This window comes from Nerophis lumbriciformis, linkage group LG21 (genome assembly GCF_033978685.3).
Source record: "Nerophis lumbriciformis linkage group LG21, RoL_Nlum_v2.1, whole genome shotgun sequence".
Lineage (NCBI taxonomy): Eukaryota > Metazoa > Chordata > Actinopteri > Syngnathiformes > Syngnathidae > Nerophis > Nerophis lumbriciformis.
In genome coordinates, this window is record NC_084568.2 from 42,690,001 (window position 1) to 42,711,703 (window position 21,703).

General features: G+C 40.6%; 1 protein-coding gene across 1 annotated transcript in view; it reads left to right on the top strand.

Annotated features, from left to right (window-relative positions):
* Positions 1–21,703, top strand: part of LOC133620790 (KH domain-containing, RNA-binding, signal transduction-associated protein 3-like) — a 309,759-nt gene that overhangs the window by 183,322 nt on the left and 104,734 nt on the right. The window contains exon 6 of the mRNA XM_072915615.1: positions 14,214–14,360. Coding sequence (XP_072771716.1) covers positions 14,214–14,360 — 147 coding nt within the window. The remainder of the gene's footprint in view (positions 1–14,213; positions 14,361–21,703) is intronic.

Consider the following 21,703-nt stretch of genomic DNA (forward strand, 5'->3'; position numbering starts at 1 on the left):
ACACTGTTGTTTTTTTGTGTGATGTTATCTGCTGTCCCATTTCCTGCCATCAGCCCGGCCGCCCCTGTTTATGCCCTGTCATTTTCCCCCCGCAATCTTCAGCCGAGTGCATCCGCTCCACTTGCGGGGCTCAGACAAACAACTTTTAGTTTTGCTTTAAAACGACACTTCAACTCTGTCTTTATTTTCTTAACTGAACGCCAAAGAAGTTGTGGAAGGACGACTATTCACGTAACGCACGCCCTGAACGCATCTTTGCTGTCTGCCTCGTGAAGGAAAGGTGTGTCAAGTCCAAAAGTAAATCAGGAAGTAGAGCACGGGTGTCCAAAGTGTGGCCCGCACTTCCATTCTTATCGGCTTGTATGACCCAATGCAAACAACCTTCCCGAATCATGGTGCAAACAAAAAAAAAGTCGGACTAACACAAAATGCCAACAGACATGGTCACACACGCAACACAATATGACACAATGACAACTTCACATGCTTTGTCTGAAATATAGCACAGCATTCACTTATATGACCCAATGCAAACAACCTTCCCGAATCATGGTGCAAAAAAAAAAAAAAAAAAAAAAAAGTCGAATCAACACAAAATGCCAACAGACATGGTCACACATAACTCAATATGACACAATGACCACTTCACATGCTTTGTATGAAATGTATCACAGCATTTACTTATATGACCCAATGCAAACAACCTTCCCGAATCATGGTGCAAAAAAAAAAAAAAAGTCGAACCAACACAAAATGTCAACAGACATGGTCACACATAACACAATATGACACAATGACCACTTCACATGCTTTGTATGAAATGTATCACAGCATTCACGTATATGACCCAATGCAAACAACCTTCCCGAATCATGGTGCGAACAAAAAAAAAATTGAACCAACACGAAATGCCAACAGACGTGGTCACACAGACCAGAATACAACACAATGACCACCTAACATGATTTGTATGAAATATAGCACAGCATTCACTTATATGACCCAATGCGAACAACCTTCCCGAATCGTGGTGCAAAAAAAAAAAAAAAGTCGAACCAACACAAAATGTCAACAGACATGGTCACACATAACACAATATGACACAATGACCACTTCACATGCTTTGTATGAAATGTATCACAGCATTCAGTTATATGACCCAATGCAAACAACCTTCCCGAATCATGGTGCAAAAAAAAAAAAAAAGTCGAACCAACACAAAATGCCAACAGACATGGTCACACATAACACAACATGACACAATGACCACTTACCATGCTTCGTATGAAATGTAGCACATTTACTTATATGACCCAATGCAAACAACCTTCCCGAATCATGGGGCAACAAAAATAAATCAAACCAACACAAAATGGTAAAAGACATGGTCACACATAACACAATATGACACAATGACCACTTCACATGCTTTGTATGAAATGTATCACAGCATTCAGATATATATCCCAATGCAAACAACCTTCCCGAATCATGGTGCAAAAAAAAAAAAAAAAAAAAAAAAAAAGTCGAACCAACACAAAATGCCAACAGACATGGTCACACATAACACAATATAACACAATGACCACTTACCATGCTTCGTATGAAATGTAGCACATTTACTTATATGACCCAATGCAAACAACCTTCCCGAATCATGGGGCAAAAAAAATTAATCGAACCAACACAAAATGCCAACAGACATGGTCACACGTAACACAATATGACACAATGACCACTTCACATGCTTTGTATGAAATGTATCACAGCATTCAGTTATATGACCCAATGCAAACAACCTTCCCGAATCATGGGGCAAAAAAATAAAAGTCGAACCAACACAAAATGCCAACAGACATGGTCACACATAACACAATATGACACAATGACCACTTACCATGCTTCGTATGAAATGTAGCACATTTACTTATATGACCCAATGCAAACAACCTTCCCGAATCATGGGGCAACAAAAATAAATCAAACCAACACAAAATGGTAAAAGACATGGTCACACATAACACAATATGACACAATGACCACTTGACATGCTTTGTATGAAATGTATCACAGCATTCACGTATATGACCCAATGCAAACAACCTTCCCGAATCATGGTGCAAACAAAAAAAAAATCGAACCAACACAAATTGCCAACAGACATGGTCACACAGACCAGAATACAACACAATGACCACCTAACATGATTTGTATGAAATATAGCACAGCATTCACTTATATGACCCAATGCGAACAACCTTCCCGAATCATGGTGCAAAAAAAAAAAAAAAAGTCGAACCAACACAAAATGTCAACAGACATGGTCACACATAACACAATATGACACAATGACCACTTCACATGCTTTGTATGAAATGTATCACAGCATTCAGTTATATGACCCAATGCAAACAACCTTCCCGAATCATGGGGCAACAACAATAAATCAAACCAACACAAAATGGTAAAAGACATGGTCACACATAACACAATATGACACAATGACCACTTCACATGCTTTGTATGAAATGTAGCACAGCATTTACTTATATGACCCAATGCAAGCAACCTTCCTGAATCATGGTGCGAACAAAAAAAAAGTCGAACCAACACAAAATGCCAACAAACATGGTCACACAGACCAGAATACCACACAATGACCACCTAACATGCTTTGTATGAAATGTATCACAGCATTCACGTATATGACCCAATGCAAAAAACCTTCCTGAATCATGGTGCGAACAAAAAAAAAAGTCGAACCAACACAAAATGCCAACAGACATGGTCACACATAACACAATATAACACAATGACCACTTACCATGCTTCGTATGAAATGTAGCACATTTACTTATATGACCCAATGCAAACAACCTTCCCGAATCATGGGGCAAAAAAAAAAAAAGTCGAACCAACACAAAATGCCAACAGACATGGTCACACATAACACAATATAACACAATGACCACTTCACATGCTTCGTATGAAATGTAGCACATTTACTTATATGACCCAATGCAAACAACCTTCCCGAATCATGGGGCAACAAAAATAAATCAAACCAACACAAAATGGTAAAAGACATGGTCACACATAACACAATATGGCACAATGACCACTTCACATGCTTTGTATGAAATGTAGCACAGCATTTACTTATATGACCCAATGCAAGCAACCTTCCCGAATCATGGGGCAACAAAAATAAATTGAACCAACACAAAATACCAACAGACATGGTCACACATAACATAATATGACACAATGACCACTTCACATGCTTTGTATGAAATGTATCACAGCATTCACGTATATGACCCAATGCAAACAACCTTCCCGAATCATGGTGCAAAAAAAAAAAAAATTGAACCAACACAAAATGCCAACAGACATGGTCACACATAACACAATATGACACAATGACCACTTCACATGCTTTGTATGAAATGTATCACAGCATTCACGTATATGACCCAATGCAAACAACCTTCCCGAATCATGGTGCAAAAAAAAAAAAAATTGAACCAACACAAAATGCCAACAGACGTGGTCACACAGACCAGAATACAACACAATGACCACCTAACATGATTTGTATGAAATATAGCACAGCATTCACTTATATGACCCAATGCAAACAACCTTCCCGAATCATGGTGCAAAAAAAAAAAAAAGTCGAACCAACACAAAATGCCAACAGACATGGTCACACATAACACAATATAACACAATGACCACTTACCATGCTTCGTATGAAATGTAGCACATTTACTTATATGACCCAATGCAAACAACCTTCCCGAATCATGGGGCAACAAAAATAAATTGAACCAACACAAAATACCAACAGACATGGTCACACATAACACAATATGACACAATGACCACTTACCATGCTTTGTATGAAATGTAGCACATTTACTTATATGACCCAATGCAAACAACCTTCCCGAATCATGGGGCAACAAAAATGAATTGAACCAACACAAAATGCCAACAGACATGGTCACACATAACACAATATGACACAATGACCACTTCACATGCTTTGTATGAAATGTATCACAGCATTCACGTATATGACCCAATGCAAACAACCTTCCCGAATCATGGTGCAAAAAAAAAAAAAATTGAACCAACACAAAATGCCAACAGACGTGGTCACACAGACCAGAATACAACACAATGACCACCTAACATGATTTGTATGAAATATAGCACAGCATTCACTTATATGACCCAATGCAAACAACCTTCCCGAATCTTGGTGCAAAAAAAAAAAAAAAGTCGAACCAACACAAAATGCCAACAGACATGGTCACACATAACACAATATGACACAATGACCACTTCACATGCTTTGTATGAAATGTAGCATAGCATTTACTTATATGACCCAATGCAAGCAACCTTCCTGAATCATGGTGCGAACAAAAAAAAAGTCGAACCAACACAAAATGCCAACAGACATGGTCACACAGACCAGAATACAAAACAATGACCACCTAACATGCTTTGTATGAAATGTAGCACAGCATTCACTTATATGACCCAATGCGAACAACCTTTCCGAATCATGGTGTAAAAAAAAAAAAAAAAGTCGAACCAACACAAAATGCCAACAGACATGGTCACACATCACTCAATATGACACAATGACCACTTCACATGCTTTGTATGAAATGTAGCACAGCATTCACTTATATGACCCAATGCAAACAACCTTCCCGAATCATGGGGCGAAAAAAAAAAAAAAGTTGAACCAACACAAAATGCCAACAGACATGGTCACACAGACCAGAATACAACACAATGACCACCTAACATGATTTGTATGAAATGTAGCACAGCATTCACTTATATGACCCAATGCAAACAACCTTCCCGAATCATGGTGCAAACAAAAAAAAAGTCGGACCAACACAAAATGCCAACAGACATGGTCACACACACAACACAATATGACACAATGACAACTTCACATGCTTTGTATGAAATGTAGCACAGCATTAACTTATATGACCCAATGCAAACAACCTTCCCGAATCATGGTGCAAAAAAAAAAAAAAAAAAGTCGAACCAACACAAAATGCCAACAGACATGGTCACACATAACACAATATGACACAATGACCACTTACCATGCTTCGTATGAAATGTAGCACATTTACTTATATGACCCAATGCAAACAACCTTCCCGAAACATGGGGCAACAAAAATAAATTGAACCAACACAAAATGCCAACAGACATGGTCACACATAACAGAATATGACACAATGACCACTTCACATGCTTTGTATGAAATGTATCACAGCATTCACGTGTATGACCCAATGCAAACAACCTTCCCGAATCATGGTGCAAAAAAAAAAAATTGAACCAACACAAAATGGCAACAGACATGGTCACACAGACCAGAATACAACACAATGACCACCTAACATGATTTGTATGAAATATAGCACAGCATTTACTTATATGACCCAATGCAAACAACCTTCCCGAATCATGGTGCAAAAAGAAAATGGTCGAACCAACACAAAATGCCAACAGACATGGTCACACATCACTCAATATGACACAATGACCACTTCACATGCTTTGTATGAAATGTAGCATAGCATTCACTTATATGACCCAATGCAAGCAACCTTCCTGAATCATGGTGCGAACAAAAAAAAAGTCGAACCAACACAAAATGCCAACAGACATGGTCACACAGACCAGAATACAAAACAATGACCACCTAACATGCTTTGTATGAAATGTAGCACAGAATTTACTTATATGACCCAATGCAAACAACCTTCCCAAATCATGGTGCAAAAAAAAAAAAAAAAAAGTCGAACCAACACAAAATGCCAACAGACATGGTCACACATAACACAATATGACACAATGACCACTTCACATGCTTTGTATGAAATGTAGCATAGCATTTACTTATATGACCCAATGCAAAAAACCTTCCTGAATCATGGTGCGAACAAAAAAAAAAGTCGAACCAACACAAAATGCCAACAGACATGGTCACACAGACCAGAATACAACACAATGACCACCTAACATGATTTGTATGAAATATAGCACAGCATTCACTTATATGACCCAATGGGAACAACCTTCGCGAATCATGGTGCAAAAAAAAAAAAAAAAAAGTCGAACCAACACAAAATGCCAACAGACATGGTCACACATAACACAATATGACACAATGACCACTTCACATGCTTTGTATGAAATGTAGCATAGCATTTACTTATATGACCCAATGCAAAAAACCTTCCTGAATCATGGTGCGAACAAAAAAAAAAGTCGAACCAACACAAAATGCCAACAGACATGGTCACACAGACCAGAATACAACACAATGACCACCTAACATGATTTGTATGAAATATAGCACAGCATTCACTTATATGACCCAATGGGAACAACCTTCGCGAATCTTGGTGCAAAAAAAAAAAAAAAAGTCGAACCAACACAAAATGCCAACAGACATGGTCACACATAACACAATATGACACAATGACCACTTCACATGCTTCGTATGAAATGTAGCACATTTACTTATATGACCCAATGCAAACAACCTTCCCGAATCATGGGGCAACAAAAATAAATTGAACCAACACAAAATACCAACAGACATGGTCACACATAACACAATATGACACAATGACCACTTACCATGCTTTGTATGAAATGTAGCACATTTACTTATATGACCCAATGCAAACAGCCATCCCGAATCATGGGGCAACAAAAATGAATTGAACCAACACAAAATGCCAACAGACATGGTCACACATAACACAATATGACACAATGGCCACTTGACATGCTTTGTATGAAATGTATCACAGCATTCACGTATATGACCCAATGCAAACAACCTTCCCGAATCATGGTGCAAACAAAAAAAAATCGAACCAACACAAATTGCCAACAGACATGGTCACACAGACCAGAATACAACACAATGACCACCTAACATGATTTGTATGAAATATAGCACAGCATTTACTTGTATGACCCAATGCAAACAACCTTCCCGAATCATGGTGCAAAAAAAAAAAAAAAGTCGAACCAACACAAAATGCCAACAGACATGGTCACAAAGACCAGAATACAACACAATGACCACCTAACATGATTTGTATGAAATATAGCACAGCATTTACTTGTATGACCCAATGCAAACAACCTTCCCGAATCATGGTGCAAAAAAAAAAAAGTCGAACCAACACAAAATGCCAACAGACATGGTCACACAGACCAGAATACAACACAATGACCACCTAACATGATTTGTATGAAATATAGCACAGCATTTACTTATATGACCCAATGCAAACAATCTTCCCGAATCATGGTGCAAAAAAAAAATGGTCGAACCAACACAAAATGCCAACAGACATGGTCACGCATAACTCAATATGACACAATGACCACTTCACATGCTTTGTATGAAATGTATCACAGCATTTACTTATATGACCCAATACAAACAACCTTCCTGAATCATGGTGCGAACAAAAAAAAAAGTGAACCAACACAAAATGCCAACAGACATGGTCACACAGACCAGAATACAACACAATGACCACCTAACATGATTTGTATGAAATATAGCACAGCATTCACTTATATGACCCAATGCAAACAACTTTCCCGAATAATGGTGCAAAAAAAAAAAAAAAAAAGTCGAACCAACACAAAATGCCAACAGACATGGTCACACATCACTCAATATGACACAATGACCACTTCACATGCTTTGTATGAAATGTAGCACAGCATTTCCTTATATGACCCAATGCAAAAACCTTCCTGAATCATGGTGCGAACAAAAAAAAAAGTCGAACCAACACAAAATGCCAACAGACATGGTCACACAGACCAGAATACAACACAATGACCACCTAACATGATTTGTATGAAATATAGCACAGCATTCGCTTATATGACCCAATTCAAACAACCTTCCCGAATCATGGTGCAAAAAAAAAAAAGAAAAGTTGAACCAACACAAAATGCCAACAGACATGGTCACACATAACTCAATATGACACAATGACCACTTCACATGCTTTGTATGAAATGTATCACAGCATTTACTTATACGACCCAATACAAACAACCTTCCTGAATCATGGTGCGAACAAAAAAAAAAGTCGAACCAGCACAAAATGCCAACAGACATGGTCACACAGACCAGAATACAACACAATGACCACCTAACATGCTTTGTATGAAATGTAGCACAGCATTCACTTATACGACCCAATGCAAACAACCTTCTCGAAGTACCATTATCACTGAAGGATGAGGAACATGCTTCACTACACACCGTAGGAGGATACAATAGCTCACCAGCGTCACCGCTAATGACGCCTTTCCAGAATGTAAACAAATGCCATGGGTGGATCTACACCTGACATCCACTGTAATGATACTAAGTACAGGAGCGTATCTAGTTGATATTACTATGATATTTTTTATCATCACAAAATCTTTTTTCTTTTAAAAAAAATTCATATTATGTTTATAAAGTCAGTAAATACGTCCCTGGACACATGAGGACTTTGAATATGACCAATGTATGATCCTGTATCTACTTGGTATCGGATTGATACCTAAATGTGTGGTATCATCCAAAACTAATGTCAAGTATGAAAGAAGAGAAGAATAAGTGATTATTACATTTGAACAGAAGTGTTGATAGAACATGTTTAAAGAGAAAATAAGCAGATATTAATGAACGAGTGGATTAATAATCAATTTTTACAGTTTGTCCTTTATAATGTGTAGAAAATAATAGGTGTATAAATGACACAATATGTTACTGCATACGACTAATTAGGAGTCTTTGTTTGTTTACTTACTACTAAAAGTTGTACAAGTTGTCTTGTATGTTCACTATTTTATTTAAGGACTAAATAGTTCTTGGATTATGACGTAGCATCGCTGGCCTAAAAACATCCTTTTAAGAGTAAATAGATTTTTGAACATTTAGAATCGATTTTTTTCCTGGGCACACCTAATAATAGTATTTCTTTATGCAATATTATGCAGGTGGAAGAGCCAATACAAAGTCTTGTACGTGCTAAACTCATCAGCATAAATAAAGCTTGATTAGATTTGAGCATCTTTCACTCACAATGATTGTCTTATTCACCACTGGGTTGCCGTGGCGATTACAAAGATGTTGTTGTTTCCATTGGCAGCCAGCGTAGCGTGGAAGTACTAATGATTGGGGACAAATGACGACGTGTGGCAAACAAGACAACAAATACTTCAAATGAGTAACCCACTAATGACATTAATAACACACTTCATATTGATTGATCACAATGTGTCTGCACGAGGGCTCCCTAACACACAATCATGACGGGACCTTCTCCAGGCTGCAGGATCAGAAACAATCTGTGTGTCATTCTTTTCTTTGTCATTTGCATCATTTGTTTATGAAAGTCAAACATCAGATGTGTAACGTGTGCTTTCTCTTATTGTACATATACAAACTCCAAACCCAGTGAAGTTGTCACGTTGTGTAAATGGTAAATAAAAAGAGAATACAACAAATCCTTTTCAACTTATATTCAATTGAATAGACTGCAAAGACAAGATATTTCATGTTCACACTGAGAAACTTTGTTATTTTTTTTGCAAATAATCAATTTAATGGCAGCAACACATGTCAAAAAAAAGGCATTTTTACCACTGTGTTACATGGCCTTTCCTTTTAACAACACTCAGTAAAGGTTTGGGAACTGAGGAGACACATTTTCGAAGTGGAATTCTTTCCCATTCTTGCTTGATGTACAGCTTAAGTTGTTCAACAGTCTCCCTTCTCATATTTTAGCCTTCATACATGTTCAATGTCTGGACTACAGGCAGGCCAGTCTAGTACCCGCACTCTTTTACTACGAAGCCACGTTGATGTAACACGTGCAGAATTTTTAGTCTACTTTATACCTTTTGTTTTCGCCCTCTTTTGTGCCCTTGTGTGCATTATCCTTTCCATCCTACTGTGTGGAACAATTTCTCTTTTAGATCATTAAAGTTTGTCTAAGTGTAAGTCTAAGAATGTGGCTTGGCATTGTCTTGCTGAAATAAGCAGGGGCGTCCATGGTAACGTTGCTTGGATGGCAACATATGTTGCTCCAAAAGCTGTATGTACCTTTCAGCATTAATGGTGCTTTCACAGATGTGTAAGTTACCCATGTCTTGGGCACTAATACACCCCCATACCATCACACATGCTGCCTTTTACACTTTCACCCTAGAACAGTCCGGATGGTTCTTTTCCTCTTTGGTCCAGAGGACACCACGTCCACAGTTTACAAAAACCATTTGAAATGTGGACTCGTCAGACCACAGAACACTTTTTCCACTTTGCATCAGTCCATCTTAGATGAGCTCAGGCCCAGCGAAGCGTTTCTGGGTGTTGTTGATAAATGGTTTTGGCTTTGCATAGTAGAGTTTTAACTTGCACTTACAGATGTAGCGACCAACTGTAGTTACTGACAGTGGTTTTCTGAAGTGGTCCATGTGGTGATATCCTTTACAGTACCGCCTGAGGGATCCAAGGTGCGTAATATCATGGCTTACGTGCAGTGATTTCTCCAGATTCTCCGAACCCTTTGATGATATTACGGAGCGTAGATGGTGAAATCCCTAAATTCCTTGCAATAACTGCTTGAGAAAGGTTTTTCTTAAACTGTTCAACAATTTGCTCAGGCATTGCTTGGGAAATGTTGTTCTTAAACAATTTGCTCAGGCATTTGTTGACAAAGTGGTGACCCTCGCCCCCGTCCTTGTTTGTGAATGACTGAGCATTTCATGGAAGCTGCTTTTATACCCAATCATGGCACTGTTGCGTTTCGGACCAGTTGTTCCTCCCAGGGAATTCAAGTCACAAGTCGCTCCCAAGCTCTTTACGACACTTAAAGCTGAGTTGAAAAACCACCAGAGACAGAATAGGTATTTTGTAATATATTTGCAAAGCTTTGTAAATACATTGAGACCAGTCCAGCATAGAACATTCAATCGCGCCGCTAAGATGGTCTGCCCCCCTTGACCAAACCCCCTCTCCTCTTAAGTCTCTCTTCCTCCCCCCCCCTGGCAGTCATGTCTCGCTAGCCAAAACACATGCTTATTATCTCTCTCTCTAACATTCCTCACTTCAAGGTTAAGCACCCAGTTTTGCAGACAACCAAAAGACCACATTTGGAAGAAAAACACTAGCTGTTTTCCATCCATCCATCCATCTTCCTCCGCTTATCCGAGGTCGGGTCGCGGTGGCAGCAGCTTAAGCAGGGAAGCCCAGACTTCCCTCTCCCCAGCCACTTCGTCCAGCTCTTCCTGTGGGACCCCGAGGCGTTCCCAGGCCAGCCGGGAGACATAGTCTTCCCAACGTGTTCTGGGTCTTCCCCGTGGCCTCCTACCGCTCGGACGTGCCCGAAACACCTTCCTAGGGAGGCGTTCGGGTGGCATCCTGACCAGATGCCCGAACCACCTCATCTGGCTCCTCTCCATGTGGAGGAGCAGCGGCTTTACTTTGAGCTCCCCCCGGATGGCAGAGCTTCTCACCCTATCTCTAAGGGAGAGCCCCACCACTCGGCGGAGGAAACTCATTTCGGCCGCTTGTACCCGTGATCTTGTCCTTTCGGTCATAACCCAAAGCTCATGACCATAGGTGAGGATGGGAACGTAGATCGACCGGTAAATCGAGAGCTTTGCCTTCCGGCTCAGCTCCTTCTTCACCACAACGGATCGATACAGCGTCCGCATTACTGAAGACGCCGCACCGATCCACCTGTCGATCTCACGATCCACTCCTCCCCCACTCGTGAACAAGACTCCGAGGTACTTGAACTCCTCCACTTGGGGCAAGATCTCCTCCCCAACCCGGAGATGGCACTCCACCCTTTTCCGGGCGAGAACCATGGACTCGGACTTGGAGGTGCTGATTCTCATCCCAGTCGCTTCACACTCGGCTGCGAACCGATCCAGCGAGAGCTGAAGATCCTGGCCGGATGAAGCCATCAGGACCACATCATCTGCAAAAAGCAGAGACCTAATCCTGCAGCCACCAAACCAGATCCCCTCAACGCCTTGACTGCGCCTAGAAATTCTGTCCATAAAAGTTCAGAACAGAATGGGTGACAAAGGGCAGCCTTGGCGGAGTCCAACCCTCACTGGAAACGTGTCCGACTTACTGCCGGCAATGCGGACCAAGCTCTGACACTGATCATACAGGGAGCGGACTGCCACAATCAGACAGTCCGATACCCCATACTCTCTGAGCACTCCCCACAGGACTTCCCGAGGTACACGGTCCAATGCCTTCTCCAAGTCCACAAAGCACATGTAGACTGGTTGGGCAAACTTCCATGCACCCTCAAGGACCCTGCCGAGAGTATAGAGCTGGTCCACAGTTCCACGACCAGGACGAAAACCACACTGTTCCTCCTGAATCCGAGGTTCGACTATCCGGCGTAGCCTCCTCTCCAGTACACCTGAATAGACCTTACCGGGAAGGCTGAGGAGTGTGATCCCACCATAGTTGGAACACACCCTCCGGTTCCCCTTCTTAAAGAGAGGAACCACCACCCCGGTCTGCCAATCCAGAGGTACCGCCCCCGATGTCCACGCAATGCTGCAGAGTCTTGTCAACCAAGACAGCCCCACAACATCCAGAGCCTTAAGGAACATGTGATGTGCCAAATTTACCCGTAAGTGTTTTTGTACACAGAACTCAACTCCTCGTTAAGTTGAACTTATCCTTCTTAGTTTTCTGTCTGAACCACAACAAACATGGAAGACCTCCTAATGGCATTGCTCCATCTTTCCAGGATTATTTTGGGATTGTTGCGCCCTAAACGTTTTGAGCCGTATTCTGTGCAATTACATTGAATTGTTGTAGTTTTCTGAATGTATTATCAATGTTTTAATGTTTTTTTTTTTGTTGTAAACACTGGGTGGCAGTAAAAGATTTCATTGTTGAATTACTGTTTGAATTTACTCTAATTTATAGCACTATTTTTTGTTTGTAAAAGAGAGAGGATTATTATCACACTTCAACATCTCTAACATGTAAATGCTGCCTCTTTGCTAGGCCGGCATTGCAAATGAAAATATGTCCTTCCTGGATAAATAAATGTTAAATAAATATCTAAATACATGTCGATTAATAGATAATTGTTTTTATTACCCAAAAGGCTTTGTTCTGTAGACAGGAACAGGAAGTAGGTTTGATCAAAGCACACAAACAATGGACGAGATGGTCGAGACCTAATAGAGTTATAAATGAATAAAGTTTTCATTCAGTAATGCATATTTTGCGGTCTTGTCTTGAAATAACAATTTCCAGTTTCGAAGTTTGTATATAAAAAAACTTTAGATTTTGTTGTTGTTGTTGTTTCTGCTGACTATGTAAAATGTTTCGACTTAGGGAAAAAAACAACGGGAAAAAAGAACACTTTGTTTTTAAATGTTATTGTTTGTGTTTCAAAATAAAATTCAGACCAACCACATTTTTTTTTTTTTCAAGAAATACAACCTTAATTTAAAACATTTTGTAGGCGCGTACAACACTTAAAACCTTTAGCATATGTGGAATTAAATGATGGTTTAAGCAAATAAATTGAAGAAAGCACCGATATGATTCACAAACAATAATTATGATGAACTTCTTCAACCCTTTTTTTTTTTCTTTTGAGATAAATATCATTTATGTATTTAATATTTGTTTACTTACTTCTGGTATATTATTTATGTATTCACTGTTCTGTTGCAGACAACAAGGCAATGGGATAAAATTTCTCTGGTATGAAAAAGAGTAGGATTAAATAAATTCAGCTTCTTCCTGCTCCTTTTTGGAGGTGCTGCAATGATGAAGTTTAAATATGTGATGATTACATTGTTCCACGATCCAAATAAACTGGAACCGAACTGAACTTCTATTGATGAAATGAAAATGCAATGCCAAGATGACACACAAACCCTTTTGCAGCATTTCTCTCTTGCACTTGTTTAGTCCTGCATGGTTTTATGGCTTTGGATCCTTTCTCCGTTTGTCTGCCACTTATCTGACAAAGTAATAATAATAATGGCAAAACCTCTTTATGGAACCACGCTTGGCGGTTCTGCTGACAAGAAAGAGAAAGCCAGAACTGATCCGTCTTTTGTCCCGTCAGGAAGAGGAACTGCGGCAGAGCGGCGAGGCCAAGTACCATCACCTGAACGAGGACCTGCACGTCCTCATCGAGGTGTTCGCGCCGCCAGCCGAGGCCTACGCCAGGATGGGCCACGCTTTGGAGGAGATCAAGAAGTTCCTCATACCGGTACGACACACCCACACCTTGTTTACTCTCCTCCATTTATTATGGATGCTCCCTGCAAAGCTGAACTGATTTGGTTAATTATCCGCAGAAACACTGTTGCCATGGACGACACGCACGCACACTTTTGTGAATGAAGACTTTTATATTCCGTGTAATGAGGTGTTTGCGTGGGAAGACAAACGGAGGTCTTCATATTCGTCGATGTGTCTACAGCACTGTTTTTCAACCACTGTGCCGCAGTCTTGTGTGCCGTGAGATACAGTCTGGTGTGCCTTGGGAGATTATGTACAAACCCCGTTTCCATATGAGTTGGGAAATTGTGTTAGATGTAAATATAAACGGAATACAGTGATTTGCAAATCCTTCAAATCAGTTGAATATGCTACAAAGACAACATATTTGATGTTCAAACTCATAAACTTTATTTTTATTTTTAACTTAGAATTTCATGGCTGCAACACGTGCCAAAGTAGTTGGGAAAGGGCATGTTCACCACTGTGTCACATGGCCTTTTCTTTTAACAACACTCAATAAACGATTGGGAACTGAGGAAACTAATTGTTGAAGCTTTGAAAGTGGAATTCTTTCCCATTCTTGTTTTACGTAGAGCTTCAGTCGTTCAACAGTCCGGGGTCGTATTTTACGCTTCATAATGCGCCACACATTTTCGATGGGAGACAGGTCTGGACTGCAGGCGGGCCAGGAAAGTACCCGCACTCTTTTTTTACGAAGCCACGTTGATGTAACACGTGCTGAATGTGGATTGTGTCGGAGGCAGATATTTACATATATCCGAATTTAAGTGTTACTTCTTTTTATTTCATAATCATATTACAAAACAGCTAGTGTTTTTCTTCCAATTGTGGTCTTTTGGTTGTCTGCAAAACTGTGTGCTTAACCTTGAATGAGGAATGTTAGAGAGAGAGAGAGATAATGGACATTTGTTTTGGCTAGAGAGAGAGGACTGCCAGGGACTAAAAAGAGGAGAGGGGTTTTGGTCGGGAGACAGACGATCTTAGCGGGGCGATCCGAATGTTCTATGCTGTCTCTGTGAATGTATATCTGCAAAGCTTTGCAAATATATTACAAAATACCTATTCTGTCTCTGGTGGTTTTTCAACTCAGCTTTAAGTGTCGTAAAGAGCTTGGGAGCGACTTGTGACTTGAATTCATGGGAGGAACAACTGGTCCGAAACGCAACACTTGGCATTGTCTTGCTGAAATAAGCAGGGGCGTCCATGAAAAAAGACGGCGCTTGTCATGTCATTTTGGAATAAAGCTGTAACATAAAATGTGGGAAAAAGCGAAGCGCTGTGAATCAAATAATTTCTTTTTTCCGAGTTGTTGTTGTTCACAGCAACACGGGGAACCTTACCTGGCCCCGGACACGGAAATGATTGACATATTGATGGCTCTTTGCAGCATATGATGTTCCAAAACCTGTCTGTACCTTTCAGCATTAATGGTGTGGACCCGTCAGACCACAGAACACTTTTCCACTTTGCATGAGTCCATCTTAGATGATCTCGGGCGCAGAGAAGCCGACGGCGTTTCTGGGTGTTGTTGATAAATGGCTTTCGCTTTGCATAGGAGAGTTTTAACTTGCACTTACAGATGTAGCGACCAACTGTATTTAGTGACAGTGGTTTTCTGAAGTGTTCCTGATCCCATGTGGTGATATCCTTTAGAGATTGATGTGGGTTTTTGATACAGTGCCGGTCATTCGATGTTGGTTTCCGGCCATGCCGCTTACGTGGAGTGATTTCTCCAGATTCTCTGAACCTTTTGATGATATTATGGACCGTAGATGTTGAAATCCCTAAATTTCTTGCAATTGCACTTTGAGAAACGTTGTTCTTAAACTGTTCAACAATTTGCTCACGCAGTTGTGGACAAAGGGGTGTACCTAAGCCCCATCCTTTCTTGTGAAAGACTGAGCATTTTTTGGGAAGCTGTTTTTATACCCAATCATGGCACCCACCTGTTCCCAATTAGCCTGCTCACCTGTGGGATGTTCCAAATAAGTGTTTGATGAGCATTCCTCAACTTTCTTTGTCACGTGTTGTTGGCATCAAATTCTAAAGTTAATGATTATTTGCAAAAAAAAAAATAAAGTTTATGAGTTTGAACATCAAATATGTTGTCTTTGTAGCATATTCAACTGAATATGGCTCGAAAAGGATTTGCTAATCATTGTATTCCGTTTATATTTACATTTAACACAATTTTTCCCAACTCATATGGAAACGGGGTTTGTATGTCAGGACGGGGTTTTCGCAGCTTACTGTAAGGTTCGTTCTCCGGAAATGCGTGAGGTAGGAACATGATTTAAACGGGAAAACAACTAGAAGGCACAACGTGCTGATCGCACTTGGAGCTAAAGCCAACACTTAGCATAGACTGTGGACAAGGAATACTCACGAAACTGTCGCATGAAACAAACAAATATTACGCAGACAAAGGCATGAAGCAAACAATGACGCCATGCCGACTGACTGGCAAAAGCAAGCTTAAATTAAAGCTGCAAGCAGCGTTGGTCGGGCCCGCGTATTTGGCAGGTGCTAGTCCTAATTGTCCCAATACTTTTGTCCAGTTTTAGTCCCAATACTTTTGTCCAGTTTTAGTCCCAAGTGTCCCAATACTTTTGTCCAGTTTTAGTCCCAAGTGTCCCAATACTTTTGTCAAGTTGTAGTCCCAAGTGTCCCAATACTTTTGTCAAGTTGTAGTCCCAAGTGTCCCAATACTTTTGGCAAGTTGTAGTCCCAAGTGTCCCAATACTTTTGGCAAGTTTTAGTCCCAAGTGTCCCAATACTTTTGGCAAGTTGTAGTCCTAAGTGTCCCAATACTTTTGTCCAGTTTTAGTCCCAAGTGTCCCAATACTTTTGGCAAGTTGTAGTCCTAAGTGTCCCAATACTTTTGTCAAGTTGTAGTCCCAAGTGTCCCAATACTTTTGTCCAGTTTTAGTCCCAAGTGTCCCAATACTTTTGTCAAGTTGTAGTCCCAAGTGTCCCAATACTTTTGTCCAGTTTTAGTCCCAAGTGTCCCAATACTTTTGGCAAGTTGTAGTCCCAAGTGTCCCAATACTTTTGTCAAGTTGTAGTCCTAAGTGTCCCAATACTTTTGTCAAGTTGTAGTCCCAAGTGTCCCAATACTTTTGGCAAGTTGTAGTCCTAAGTGTCCCAATACTTTTGTCCAGTTTTAGTCCCAAGTGTCCCAATACTTTTGTCAAGTTGTAGTCCCAAGTGTCCCAATACTTTTGTCCAGTTTTAGTCCCAAGTGTCCCAATACTTTTGGCAAGTTGTAGTCCTAAGTGTCCCAATACTTTTGGCAAGTTGTAGTCCCAAGTGTCCCAATACTTTTGTCCAGTTTTAGTCCCAAGTGTCCCAATACTTTTGGCAAGTTGTAGTCCTAAGTGTCCCAATACTTTTGGCAAGTTGTAGTCCCAAGTGTCCCAATACTTTTGTCAAGTTGTAGTCCCAAGTGTCCCAATACTTTTGGCAAGTTGTAGTCCTAAGTGTCCCAATACTTTTGTCAAGTTGTAGTCCCAAGTGTCCCAATACTTTTGTCCAGTTTTAGTCCCAAGTGTCCCAATACTTTTGGCAAGTTGTAGTCCTAAGTGTCCCAATACTTTTGGCAAGTTGTAGTCCCAAGTGTCCCAATACTTTTGGCAAGTTGTAGTCCTAAGTGTCCCAATACTTTTGGCAAGTTGTAGTCCCAAGTGTCCCAATACTTTTGTCCAGTTTTAGTCCCAAGTGTCCCAATACTTTTGGCAAGTTGTAGTCCTAAGTGTCCCAATACTTTTGGCAAGTTGTAGTCCCAAGTGTCCCAATACTTTTGTCCAGTTTTAGTCCCAAGTGTCCCAATACTTTTGGCAAGTTGTAGTCCTAAGTGTCCCAATACTTTTGTCAAGTTGTAGTCCCAAGTGTCCCAATACTTTTGGCAAGTTGTAGTCCTAAGTGTCCCAATACTTTTGTCAAGTTGTAGTCCCAAGTGTCCCAATACTTTTGTCAAGTTGTAGTCCCAAGTGTCCCAATACTTTTGTCAAGTTGTAGTCCCAAGTGTCCCAATACTTTTGTCCAGTTTTAGTCCCAAGTGTCCCAATACTTTTGTCAAGTTGTAGTCCCAAGTGTCCCAATACTTTTGTCAAGTTGTAGTCCCAAGTGTCCCAATACTTTTGGCAAGTTGTAGTCCTAAGTGTCCCAATACTTTTGTCAAGTTGTAGTCCCAAGTGTCCCAATACTTTTGTCAAGTTGTAGTCCCAAGTGTCCCAATACTTTTGTCAAGTTGTAGTCCCAAGTGTCCCAATACTTTTGGCAAGTTGTAGTCCTAAGTGTCCCAATACTTTTGTCAAGTTGTAGTCCCAAGTGTCCCAATACTTTTGTCCAGTTTTCGGCCTAAGTGTCCCAATACTTTTGTCCAGTTTTCGTCCTAAGTGTCCCAATACTTTTGTCCAGTTTTAGTCCCAAGTGTCCCAATACTTTTGTCAAGTTGTAGTCCCAAGTGTCCCAATACTTTTGTCCAGTTTTAGTCCCAAGTGTCCCAATACTTTTGTCCAGTTTTAGTCCCAAGTGTCCCAATACTTTTGTCAAGTTGTAGTCCCAAGTGTCCCAATACTTTTGTCAAGTTGTAGTCCCAAGTGTCCCAATACTTTTGTCCAGTTTTAGTCCCAAGTGTCCCAATACTTTTGTCCGGTGGTAGTCATAAGTGTCCCAATACTTTTGTCAAGTTGTAGTCCCAAGTGTCCCAATACTTTTGTCCAGTTTTAGTCCCAAGTGTCCCAATACTTTTGGCAAGTTGTAGTCCTAAGTGTCCCAATACTTTTGGCAAGTTGTAGTCCCAAGTGTCCCAATACTTTTGTCCAGTTTTAGTCCCAAGTGTCCCAATACTTTTGGCAAGTTGTAGTCCTAAGTGTCCCAATACTTTTGTCAAGTTGTAGTCCCAAGTGTCCCAATACTTTTGTCAATTTGTAGTCCCAAGTGTCCCAATACTTTTGTCAAGTTGTAGTCCCAAGTGTCCCAATACTTTTGTCCAGTTTTAGTCCCAAGTGTCCCAATACTTTTGTCAAGTTGTAGTCCCAAGTGTCCCAATACTTTTGTCAAGTTGTAGTCCCAAGTGTCCCAATACTTTTGGCAAGTTGTAGTCCTAAGTGTCCCAATACTTTTGTCTAGTTGTAGTCCCAAGTGTCCCAATACTTTTGTCAAGTTGTAGTCCCAAGTGTCCCAATACTTTTGTCCAGTTTTAGTCCCAAGTGTCCCAATACTTTTGGCAAGTTGTAGTCCCAAGTGTCCCAATACTTTTGGCAAGTTGTAGTCCTAAGTGTCCCAATACTTTTGTCAAGTTGTAGTCCCAAGTGTCCCAATACTTTTGTCCAGTTTTAGTCCCAAGTGTCCCAATACTTTTGGCAAGTTGTAGTCCCAAGTGTCCCAATACTTTTGTCAAGTTGTAGTCCCAAGTGTCCCAATACTTTTGGCAAGTTGTAGTCCTAAGTGTCCCAATACTTTTGTCAAGTTGTAGTCCCAAGTGTCCCAATACTTTTGGCAAGTTGTAGTCCTAAGTGTCCCAATACTTTTGTCAAGTTGTAGTCCCAAGTGTCCCAATACTTTTGTCCACTTTTAGTCCCAAGTGTCCCAATACTTTTGGCAAGTTGTAGTCCTAAGTGTCCCAATACTTTTGTCAAGTTGTAGTCCCAAGTGTCCCAATACTTTTGTCCAGTTTTAGTCCCAAGTGTCCCAATACTTTTGTCAAGTTGTAGTCCTAAGTGTCCCAATACTTTTGTCAAGTTGTAGTCCCAAGTGTCCCAATACTTTTGTCCAGTTTTAGTCCCAAGTGTCCCAATACTTTTGGCAAGTTGTAGTCCTAAGTGTCCCAATACTTTTGGCAAGTTGTAGTCCCAAGTGTCCCAATACTTTTGGCAAGTTGTAGTCCTAAGTGTCCCAATACTTTTGGCAAGTTGTAGTCCCAAGTGTCCCAATACTTTTGTCCAGTTGTAGTCCCAAGTGTCCCAATACTTTTGTCAAGTTGTAGTCCTAAGTGTCCCAATACTTTTGTCAAGTTGTAGTCCCAAGTGTCCCAATACTTTTGTCAAGTTGTAGTCCCAAGTGTCCCAATACTTTTGTCCAGTTTTCGGCCTAAGTGTCCCAATACTTTTGTCCAGTTTTCGGCCTAAGTGTCCCAATACTTTTGTCCAGTTTTCGGCCTAAGTGTCCCAATACTTTTGTCCGGTGGTAGTCATAAGTGTCCCAATACTTTTGTCTAGTGTACCTACCTTGTCTGCATTGTGTGGGCACGCTGGTGCTTCCTGCTTTTAAGCAGCCATCTTAAAAAAACAGCAGCGCAGCAGCATCAGCGCAGCGGGTCTTTGAAGGGTCATAAAATCAAAACCGGAGCAGTTAGAAAAAAAGCGCTTCTGTCATTGTTCAATCTCTCTCCTGTGTTAGTTTGAAGGCGAAACGACAAACGCGCTCAGAGGAGTTCGTTTTTGAAGGAAGGTGACCGGTTTTTACAAAAAAAATTGTTTTGAAGGGGGAATAGCAAACTTCCTGTTGATTTTTGCTGGGGGTTGTCAATTTATGAAATGTAGGTCTAAGTGAGACCTACGGAGAGGTTTTTGTTTCATGTCTCTCCGACCTTCCCAGTGGGAGTTACAGGCAGTTTTGTCATTTTTTTTCTTCCGAGGAGCAGTTTTTTCTCCGTTTTATTCAAAAATTGCTCTAGAGCGCAATTTTTAAATTTGGGGTTAGGTTTTTTTATTAGATCGCAATTTTTGCCAGTCGTGATGTGTGTGTTCAGTTTGGTGAGTTTTGAAGCATGTTAAGGGGGTCAAATTACAGCTCAAAGAGGCAAAAGTGACTGTTTTTAGTACTTTTTTGTCTTGAAGGGGGAATTGCCAACTTCCTGTTGATTTTAGCCCGAGGATATACAATTATGAAAACTAGGTTGAAGTCAGACCTACATAGAGGTTTTTGGTTTGTCTCTCCGACCTTCCTAGTGGGAGTTACAGGCAGTCTAGTTTTTTTTTTTCCTAGGGGGCGCTAGAGCGCAATTTTGATTTTTGGGGTTCGGTTTCTTTATTAAAAGCCAATTTTCGCAGGTCCTGATGTGTGGGTCAAATATGGTGAGTTTTGTAGCATGTTAAGTGGGTCAAATTAGTGCTCAAAGAGGCGGCGGAAGAATAATAATAATAAAGAATAATAAAACCTTACAAATTCAATAGGTCCTTATGTCCCATTGCATAAGGACTCCCTGTGGGAGTCCTTATGCAATGGGCCATGCGGGCCCTAATTAAAGCTGCAAGCAGCGTTGGTCGGGCCCGCGTATTTGGCAGGTGCTAGTCCTAAGTGTCC